Below are 11517 nucleotides of genomic sequence, written 5' to 3'. Positions count from 1 at the left end.
TCCTTAGGGTAGCTTACAAATAAACACTTATCAGATTTGGAGGATAACTTATCAGTCATCTGACGCTTCACATAAGCATCGCAACCCCAAATTCTGACAAACGAGAACGCGGGACACTTCCCCGTCCATATCTCATATGGCGTCGTTTCAACCGACTTCGTTGGACTCCTGTTCAACAGGTACGCAGCGGTCTCTAAAGCATAGCCCGAAAAGAACTTCGGAAGATCTGTCTGACTCATCATTGACCGAACCATGTCTAACAGTGTTCGGTTCCTCCGTTCAGACACGCTGTTCCACTGTGGCGTTCCAGGAGGAGTTAATTGTGACACAATACCACAATCAACCAGATAGTCAGTGAACTCTTGGCTCATATACTCGCCACCACGATCGGATCGAAGTGTCTTGATCGTCTTGCCAAGCTGGTTCTGTACTTCGTTTCTGAAAGCCTTGAACATTTCAAGTGTTTCAGACTTATGTCTCATTAAATAGACATAACCGTATCGACTGAAATCTTCAGTGAACGTAATGAAATACAGATAACCTCCTCTAGCTGGACAGCTCATTGGTCCGCATACATCACTATGTATCAGATCCAATAACTCTGTCGCTCTCTGTCCTTTCCCCTTGAAAGGATGCTTTGTTATCTTGCCCATCAAATAAGACTCGCAAGATTCAAGAGACTCAAAGTCAAATGAATCCAGAAGACCTTCAGAATGAAGCTTCTGAATGCGCTTCTCGTTTATATGGCCTAGACGACAATGCCAGAGGAAGGTCGGATTTAAGTCGTTCGGCTTAAACCGTTTAGTACTCACGCTATAGATAGATGATGTTGAGCTCGAAGGCTGATCATTCAAGACATATAAACAATTAACTAGATAACCATTACCATAGTAAATATCGTCTCGATAAATCATCAAACTCGAGTTCTCAATCACAAATCGAAAACCATCCAAATCCAGACAAGAAATAGAAATAATGTTTCTGCTAATTGCAGGAACATAGTAACAATTACTAAGTTCTAAAACAAGTCTAGAAGGAAGATGCAAATCATAAACGCCAACACACAATGCAGCACATGATTCGTTTCGTACCTGATACATGCCTTTATAGTCCTCCTGTTACGTAGGACGTTTGACGTATTCAAAGTACGCAACTTCTCATGTTGGATTCCGTAGATATCTCAGGTCTTAGGATCCAATCATGAAACTGTCGTGTGAGATTCAAGTCATGACGAAAGTCCATGTGACAATCTCATGCGGGTCAATCCAGTATTTCGTTCTCCAACGAATATCTATGACTATGATCGTATCCAATACCTATGATCATCTCTATGATCATCAATCATACATCATACTAGTCTTATTACATCATTATTCCAACAATGACATACGACTAGGGAGTTTAGTATTGTTCATAACAATATATGGATATCATAACATATTAAGTACGCAAAACATGTAATGAATAAAACAGTCATCCATAAACCATAGAAAGTGTCAATACATCAAATGTATCTAAATAAAGCTCGCATAACAATACATCATAGAGCACTAAACCAACAGTCTCTGTAATAATAACGATTGACAGCGTGGAGTCTGTTCTATTACAGAGAAACAGGGTGGAATCTAGTACCGGTAGATGAATTGAGTCAGTACTAGATGACATCAAAGGAAATGGTACCCAGTAGTGCCGATTGACGAATTAAGTCAGTACTATTAGGTATCGATGATGTGTGGTCGTCTCTATAATAGTACCGGTTGACGGCGTGGAGTCAGTACTATTACAGAGAAGCAGGGTTGAATCCAGTACTGGTAGACGAAGTCGAGTCAGTACTGGACGATATCGATAGGAATGATATCTGATAGTGTCGGTTGACGAATTGAGTCATTACTATCAGGTATCGATAATGCATGGAATAATAATAAAAATGAATTAAAATGGATTATTGAGTAAAAGTAAAATGGATAAACGAAAATAAGGAAATTCTTGTATTGAGAGATTAGTTGGCACCGTTCTCCATGAGAATGGGATCTCTGGGCTCAACCCGAGCCATTCACTAAGCATTATGCTTAGCCCTCCATTGTTGAATTTTTTAGATCCCGAAGAGCACAAGTATCCCACTTTGGACGACGACGAATTTGTGAAGGCAGCATCATGTACGGATATATTTTCCTTCTTTGTACGTTTTGAACTATGGAATACGGTTCCACATTTATACGGTTGTGTTTAATTACATTTTGGACATATGTTGTTTTTGAAAGACGTGTGATGTTTGATTCCGCTGTGTAATTGTATGGAAAAATGATTTTTAAATTCTTGTCTTTCGGTTTAGTATTGTTTTAATTGGTTTGGTCCATGTAACGTATCTTGTTCACGGAAAATGGGATTCGGGTGTCACAACTATGTCAGTCAGTTAGACAAGTGAGTCGTGCAGTCAGTACCGATCTACGATGTGGAGTCTGTACTGCTGTGTGGGTGAGTACCGAGGAACCATGTAATCATGTCGGTTGATGAATTGAGTCAGCACGATTATATTGGTGAGGACTAGTGTTGGTACCGATTGACAAATTGAGTTAGTACCACACCTCTGGGATTACCTGCGCGTCATCTGGGCAGTATCGGTTGACGAATTGAGTCAGTACTATCCTGTTGACGAGGATTTGACAGATCAACCCTATGATGTGATTATACGGGCATGATTGTGATTGTGATTTTGTTTGATGTGATATGAGGATATGCATGATGATTTATTTTTGTTTTATAATTATTGTTGTATCACCGTTCTCGTTGGAAACGGGATGACCGGGATCAATCCGAAGTACTTACTAAACAATTGTGCTTAGTCATAGGGGTTTTATTTTTTTCAAATCACGAGTAGCACGTGTAGCAATTTGGACGACGACATCGAAGAGGTAGCATCGCGTACGGATATTTCCCTATTGTATGTTTTGAACTATGGAACATGGTTTCCCCATTTGATGGTCGTGCTATTTTTAATTCGAACGTGTAGTGTTTTGAAAACAAACGGTTGAAATGTTTTAATTTCCGCTGTGTAAACTTGAGTAAAACGGTTTTAAACTTCCCGTAAATTATGTTATGTTATTTTATTGATTTTAGTCCATGTGGCGCATCTTATTCACGGGAAGTGGGATATGGGTGTCACATTAATAGTTTCGACTCTATTCAGCACAAAATTGGAAAATAGTTGTGGAATACAAATGAGGATATATCCGTAGCTATCAGTTCCTGTTAAAGTATTGAACAAAAACTCCTCCGGTGTTTATATACCTACATATTGAGGGGTGTCAATTGTAGCCCGAGGTCTGAAGTCCAGTCCGGCCCAATCCGAAAAATAGCGGGTTTTGGGCTGAGATATTAAGGCCCAAAAATTTTTGGGCTTTCGGATCGGCCTCGATTCGGGCCGGCCCGAAATAGCTCGATTTTAAAAAAAATCTTAAGAAAAAAAAAAAAAAAAGATTAACAAAGAAAATCATGCGGGCTGGGCCCTGACCTGACCCGATCCAAGCCCGAGATCTCTAGGGCTGGGCTTTGGGTTTGGTGATATAGGTTCGAAAAAAATCGGGTCGGTTCGAGCCCGAGCCCAAAACCTCGAGCCAAGAGCGGGTTCGGGCCAAGTGACACCCCCTACATATTGCACCGTGGAAGACCGCATATCACACGTACACAGTTGGTTTTCTCGACCCACTAGGAAACGAAAAGCGTGAAACATTTCGAGATTGTCCGTATACTTTTTTTTTGTTAATTTGTTCATTAAAATCCAAGTGGTTGTTTTAATAATTCGGTTGATTTCGGTTCAGGTAATTGTACGAAATATATTTGTTTTATTATAATTCGAACAGTGGAAGTCGAATGAAATCCCGAAAGCAACATTTACAGATTTTAATTTTACCCCTCGGGAGCTCTCACCATCGCACCTCTCTCCCTCCCCTACCATTTCAACTGACCGACAAACCCCAATCTCGAATCCAAAACTCAAGTTCCCGAAAATAACGTATCCGAGACCTCATACGCGTGCAACTCGGGCCCCCAAAATTCGGGTACCCAAGGCCGGCCGTACTAAGAGCGTCATATAATAATTTACCAAACTATGTCGTGTTTCGATTTGCCTTCTTTTCTAACAACCTCGTGGCTCATCCTCGGAGAATGAAATGACACGGTTAGAATTTAACCATTCTGCTGGCTGTTCATTGAACCAAAAATGACCTTTTTTTTCCCTCCTAAATTGTCAGATGTGGAATCTTACAAGCGAAAACCACATTTTGATTGTAAAGCAAAACAGAGAAGTTACAAAGCGAAAGTGGTTTGTTGGCTAAATGTTGGCTAATCGACCAGACCCAGACCCTCTCCTCCGTCTTCGTCTCCTCTGCCGGATTCTCCAGATGCTTACAAGCACCAGAAGACCTAAACACAACCACCAAACAAATACACAAAATCAGAAGATAAATGCAAAATACGGCTTTGGCACAGTGGCGTTTCACTCGAGTTAGATACTTAAACAAGAGAGAAAACAGATTTAAGCTTGGGAGTTAAGCTAGATGATCCCCTAGGCCACTGCGGTATTCACATTTCGCCCTCCTAAATTGGTTATGTTTGCTTTATATTCAGTTAATTCGACTAGACACAAATCAAAATCAATCATAATTTCATCGGCTCAATTGGGTTCTGTTTCGATCCATATGATGTTTATAAAACTGTTTGATTTGATGGAAGAACCTGCAAAACCAACCAGTTATCCACAGATTTTCCCCTCTCGTACAGGTCACAAAAACTTTAATTCAAATAGAAACTGAACCGGAAACCAGACTGCACTACTTAGGTTCAGTTTAAGTCCTTATCTTCATGTTTAAGTTATTAGAATGGATTCAGATAGAATTTGGTTTCCCTCAGTTTGGTTGCGGTAAACTTTTATGTAAATGCTGCTAACTGAACTGGGAATATTACTCAAATAACCCACTTGGGTCGCAGCAATTTCAGTGTACACCACCGAAAAAAAAAAAAAATTTTGCGACCTTATTACGACTAATATATAACTAATATACAACCTATTACGACTAACAAACTACTCTTATTTTAGTTGTATATTAGTTATATATTAGTCGTAATAAAGTCGCAAAATTTTTTTTTTTTCTGGGTGGTGTACCCTGAAATTGCTGCGACCCAAGTGGGTTATTAGGGTTAAAACCCCAACTGAACTTTATGTAAATGCTCACACCTATATGTTCTAAAAGCAAGAAGATTTTGATACCTACCACTTGCTGCAACACCTGCAGGTATGATCCAGCGGGTAGCAACAAGCATTGAAATGTCAATCTGGAAATTCAGCACAGTAAAAGCCGAAAATTTTCAGTTCCCATTTCTCAAACAAACAACTTCATATAAACGAGGATTACCGTTGATTAGATTGTCATTACCTCGTCTCTACTGATAAGGCGTCCCAAATACTTGTTGCCAGAAGAACCAATCACACCTTCCCTATGAGGTTTCCAACTTTTTGTTCTTACATTCTCCCATGTCGAATTCAAACCTTGACCAAGATCAATAACAGGATATCCAGGCAACCTTCGGTTCCTTCCTCTGACTTGTAACTTGTATCCCTTAGTTCCCCATACTTCGAATCTGGAATCACTCTGACATATTAAGTCCTTTCCAATCACTGAAGAGTATAATGAGAAATTGACATCAGTCCTCCGGGATGGTAGCTGGTTGTCGCCAGTATGCAAGGCTGTCTTTCTCTTTACAGATTTCGAGAACAGCACGGAATCTCTCATATTCGAACTGGTAAAATCTATTATCTTCTTCAGGAGCCAATAGCAGTTAGTGACCATGTGGCTACTGTCCAGACAGTTGGAGTCTCCGTAAACAGTGACCCGACCCTCGCCTATTTCCAAAAGTCCAAGGACAGAGGGGTCTGCCTGCAGATAGAACCAACAATAACTTGGTTGGATGAGCCTCATATTACAAAGAATGACACCATAAGAGAACAAGCATGCACGAATTCATCATTCTTTTTGTAATCCAAGCTAGAGGGAACAGTTAGATCTTTCTTCTTACCTTAGATGACCCAATTAGCAGTACATTCTGAGTGGCCCCGCTCTCGGAGCTGTCGAGTAAAGGAAAACTGTGTAGATAACCACCTGCTGGAAACCTAACTATGTCTGTTCCAGATGCGTACCGGCTCTGCTCACCGTCAATACTGAAATCTCCATTCAGAATTTTGTCTCCAAATGCGATCCCAAACGGCGCAAGAAGGTTGTTCAGTGCAGGAACATTTGCACCTCCAGTGACTGGAGTCCACCAACTGCGTGTGTTATCATCGAAGAATCTCATTTTCACCATGGTTTCCACATTATACCACTCAGCAAATACCGCCAAACCGAGTCCTGTGTTGATGACATCATCTCTGAGTTTTTCAATTTCTTCCGGGAAGTACTCATCTTCCAGATCAACCATCAAAAGGGTTCCATACTGTCGAGCATCAAAACATGTAAGTGGAGAACCAAGGGTCTCGACATAGTATCCAGCATCACGCAACATGTTGAACATTATGTGAAAGTTTGTGTGCAGGTGATCGCCATGCCAATCAAGAATATCATTGCGAACATCCAAAGAGTCTCTTGGGATATAGCCTGGAGGATATTTGATACTGTGAAATTGATCCCACAAAATACGTTTTGCTCTTGACGGGGTAGGAACTACTCTCAATTTCAACTGAAGAGTACAAGTACTTCTTCTAAGCTGATTCTCACCTTGAGCTGAGGGGCTATAAACTTTCACAGTCACATTGCCCTCGATCTCACCTGAAAATTGCGCACCTTCTTCCTTGATCTGCATGTATAATGCTAAATAACCAGTCCAAGGCCATATGATATCTGAATACTTAAAATGAATGCTAAGGAGATTTCCTTCCTCATTTGCAGGATGCCACGTTGGTGGACTTTCAACATACCCAACAACACCCATGCCATTTAGAATTGTAGTGTTGAAAATGATAGGCATGGCACCAGCATATAGAGGCTGACGACAAAAAGGCCAGGAATATGGACAATCAGTGTAATCAAGAACACTTGGGAAAATGCTTGCTCGAGGTTGGTAGCTCTTCAAGATTTCGTAAGATTCTAATCTGACAAAAAATCGAACGATTAGGGACGTGGTAAACAACATGGATACTGCATCATAAGAAAGGAAATATCTAAAAAGAACTTACAGATCAACTCTTCCTGCGCCCTGCTCATACATATTAGGGCCTGAAAGCTTGGCAGCGCCTTCGACCAGTGCTTGCTTCATGCTTGCTGGATTGAGCAGCTCCTTCCTTCTAGCTTCGGGAATCACACTTACAAGTAAACAAACAATACCAGCGACAACAGGACTAGCCACGCTAGTTCCTGATAAGCTTTTACAGCCTGTACTAATCTTGGACCCCATAATTTCACGGCCATATGCAACCACATCCGGTTTGACACGTCCATAACTATAAAGAAAAATTTCATGTTATTTCTACCATTCAAGGAATATTGTACAATTGTTGAAAAACTGTTGCCAAAGGTATCAAACAGAAAAATTAAAAGATTTCTGAGACTCACAGCAAGGAACTACCAAATATTCATAATCCCTAACAAGGATTGGGCTAACATTATTAAAGAGGAACAATGCACATGAAGGCAAAGGTAGCAAACACCTAGATTATTGCTATGTAACATAAAGTGTGCAAATCTCATTCCTCAAGAAAGCTAAAAAGCAGCCAAAATTTCTAGCCAATTGTTCCTTGATGAGGAAATCTTTATTTAGTCAAGGCCCGTAACTGATTAATCAACTATCACGTCTCAGGTCAACTTAGTGCCAGTTCACTATACAGCCAGTAAAAGCTATCGGTTTCAAACACAAGGATATAAGGGAATGCTGAAACATGTTTAGAAGAAATAAGACCGATAAAAAGACCTGGCAGCACCTATTAAGGCAGATAAGCAACAATGCAAGAGTTGTTTGCAAATCAAGCACAGGACACAGCATTTGTATGTCAACAATTGTAATATTAGTAAAAATGAGTACAACAGCTGAAATGAAGATACAGTACCCATGAGGAATCTCCCAGGTACTCATGCCGCGTGACGAAAATGAAGCGATGTGATCGTCATAGTCAATACCACCAACACCTATGACATCACTTTGATCAGCTGGATTGTTCAAAGTGCCATAAAGTGGTCCATCATTTCCAATTGCAGATACCATAATGATATTACTGGCTGTTATTTCCCACACCTGTTTGAAGATAATCAGCAACTCAGAAAGAAACATAGTGCATAATACATCTAAGACATAGAAAACCCACCACGCGGTGGGATAAAATTACTTAGCATAACCATGAGATAATGAAGCCTTACCTTCTCTACGAATGGAAGATCCAAGTAATCAGGACCACCAATGCTCAGATTCAGTACATCCATATTTGTTGCAATGGCATAGTTAAATGCATCAAGAAACCAAGATGTGTAAGATACCTGAAACAAGCTGGACACAAATTTCTCATAACCTGTTCAAACACTTGTAGCTTATAGAGTAATAGATAATGGGTGAAGAGACGAGGGAAGAAAGAAGACCCTCTGATCATTATGTTTCTCAAATGCACATCCATCACTTGTATTGCTCCCGGCTAATGAAGAGTAATGCTTAGGTCTATCTTAAGCCATATTACTTTGCTCACATTCATAAGTTGAATCAAAGAAACACGAACAGAAATTACCAGACCATAATTTAGTCAAAATAAAGTTGAAGCCCTATCCACATAATGACAGATTCCACTAAACGTGGCTGCCAAACCTGTTGCCTAATCACGCATTACCTGGGCATCAGTGAACACTCGGAAAGCATAAATTTCTGTATCTGATGCAAAACCAAGACATTCTGTATTTTGACCAGCAATAACACCAGCGACAAATGTTCCATGCCCCAGGTTGTCATTCAAAGTATCCTCATTTGTCCAATTTGTACGCTCCTGGAAATTATTGAGTCAATACCACCTTCAGAGCTTAACAAGAATAGATATAGAGAATCCAAAAGTGAATTACTTTACACTTTCAAACAACAGTGCATTCGCCTCAAAAGTTTGAGATATGCAACAACTTAATCTCTTATTCCAACTGGCAATACCTTGATATTCCGGAAATGAGGATGATCAGCACGTATTCCAGTGTCGAATATGGCCATTTTGACCTTACCACCAGTGCAACCCTTTTCCCAAAGAGCATCTGCTCCAAACATGGACGTAACTTGAGTCTTCTGCATCATAGCAACAAAACTTATTGGCTTCCCGACTACTTTTGGGCAGTAAATACCTTAACCAAAGGGAATTACGATATCCGACGTTCTCTTACATTCTTCATCAACAAGTAGAAGACTGATTCTCTACCAAAACAAGCTCATAACCACACACAGGGAACGACGGATCGAACTGACAATGAATAAGAAAACCACAGTTCGGCGAATCTCTCACCTGTCCGAGAAGATGCCGGCCCCAGTTTATCGTGGAGTTACTAGTAGAGGCGACTGCATACTCCCCTTCGTTAAACGACATGGAAGTGAATATCTTTCCCGGACGTTTATTACCATCGACAAAAGACCCTGCAAGCAAACTTCTCTGGTACATGAACTCCACATTAACGTCCTTTACTATTACCAGTTCCTCAATCTCTCTGATCACGGAATCTTTTTCCCTTTCCTCGATCCAGATAACACCAAAATCTGTCGGAAACTTTGCCGCCGGGTTCCTCCTCTCGATCCATCCCCAACCACCGGATCGGACCTCCGATTCGAGGTACAGACGGTGATTCTCGGTTGATTTGTACTCCTTGAACCGGACTATGTAGTTGTTCCTCGGGGCGATTTCAGTCTCCGGTCGAGTTACATTCGCCAGATTCAGGGTTTGGTCCCAAGGCCGGTAGATAATGGAACGGAGATAGAGGAGAGATATGGGGAGGAAGACGACGAAGAAAGATGAAGAAGCTCGGGGGTTCCCGTTCATGGCGAAGCCGAAGAAGGGGTGAATTAGGGTTTGATCAATGCTACAGCCAGGTTCACAGACGCGAGTGCCATTGTACGAACCGAGAGAGTTGCTTCGCAGCTTTGTTTCTACGTTTTCTGGTCCCGTGCAGAGTACGATGGTCTTCGCAGAAGCGTCGGCCGAGACTCCAAGTAAATGTTGAGCCGGGTATTTTACTCGATTGAATCTTGGTCGCGTGAATTTCACCTTACACCACCGAAAACATAACACATAACGTATTAAATTTTCTCTTAAAAATGCATTACCTTAATGATTCCGTATAATTTATTCACTCGAAAAAAAAAATTATCATTACGACATCATAATTAATTCTAAATATAGTTGTAATTGATTCTAAATGAACTGACGAAAAATTCATCTGTCGAATTTCAAAAATAATACTGTTATATGTCATATGATCATAAATATTTTTTATTTTAGTAATATACTAGTTATATAGTAGTCGCAATAAAAATCGCAAAAAATATGAGAAAAATGATCCATCAGACTTTTTCATCGAAAAAGTGTTATAAAATTTTTTTTTTTTTTGGTTTAAATGTGCTTGTATTACTTTCTAACCGAAGAAAAGAGTTTTACGAAAATATCAATATATAAGAAAGGGATTCTCATACGCAGACACGCATAACAAAATTTTACAATTTCAAAAGTCTAGCTTAGTCGATACCAATGTTGGAGGAGTTCATTCGAACTTGTATTCTTTGGATCCTGCAAAGAGTAGAGGATGTTTCTCATCGACCTATCAATCTTATGTCGAAGGAGGGAGGTGGAGGTTCTCAATTCCCCTGTGGATTCTGTTGTTACGTTCTTTCCAAATCTCGTACGCGACAAGCTGCATAAGCAACATCATAATGAGATGATGAGGTGACTGTGGATCGTGGCCAGCCTGTCTCAACAACGCTTGACAATCGAAGATGGTGAGTGGCCTACTTCCTAGCCTCCCTGCGAAAAACTCCCACACAGAAAAGCTGTATTCACAAGAGTAAAATAAATGCTCAAGTGATTCCTCATCTCGACAACAAAGAATACATCGGTTTGGACCAAGGATTTGTTGGTTGTAATGCTCTAGGATGATCCGTGATATGACATTTTGACTTTGTATTGATTCATTGATTTATGAATGCATTACATTCCCGTTATATGATTGGCATGTTTGTTATATTTCGGTATCCTTGAATCATTACAGAATGATTCTAAACACCCTGGTCAGTTATCATTGTGGGAACAATGATGAATTAAGACTAGCATGAGGTGTGATCGATGCATTGGATGCATTTCACAATCATGGGTACTCGTTGTGAACGAGTGACTGGTTGACCCGCATGAGATTGTCACATGGACAGAGTCATGACTTGAATCTCATAAAGCGGTTCGTTCTTGGATCCTCAGACCTGAGATGTCTAGAGTATCTGATATGAGGAGTGACGTGTCTTGACTGCGTCAAA

The 11517-nt window shown here is 40.4% G+C and overlaps 1 protein-coding gene across 2 annotated transcripts; it reads right to left on the bottom strand.

The window, feature by feature from the left end:
* Nucleotides 1-4162: 4162 nt before the first annotated feature.
* Nucleotides 4163-10232, bottom strand: LOC104804980 (subtilisin-like protease SBT6.1). 2 transcript variants are annotated; one of them, XM_010529369.2, is made up of 10 exons: nt 9509-10232; nt 9166-9294; nt 8858-9010; nt 8400-8516; nt 8093-8277; nt 7226-7489; nt 6073-7141; nt 5433-5933; nt 5271-5331; nt 4163-4422 (listed from the first exon to the last, which is right to left on the bottom strand). In XM_010529369.2, exons 1-10 carry the CDS (start codon nt 10034-10036, stop codon nt 4331-4333), a joined length of 3099 nt encoding a protein of 1032 aa, XP_010527671.1. In that variant the 5' UTR covers nt 10037-10232; the 3' UTR covers nt 4163-4330. The 2 variants fall into 2 exon arrangements, with proteins under 2 accessions (XP_010527671.1, XP_019057024.1); XM_019201479.1 differs by having other exon boundaries at nt 8400-8526; nt 9509-9715.
* Nucleotides 10233-11517: the final 1285 nt, after the last annotated feature.

This window comes from Tarenaya hassleriana, unplaced genomic scaffold, assembly GCF_000463585.1.
Source record: "Tarenaya hassleriana unplaced genomic scaffold, ASM46358v1 Cleome104, whole genome shotgun sequence".
NCBI classification, from domain to species: Eukaryota; Viridiplantae; Streptophyta; class Magnoliopsida; order Brassicales; family Cleomaceae; genus Tarenaya; species Tarenaya hassleriana.
This window is presented reverse-complemented; position numbering and strand designations above follow the sequence as displayed.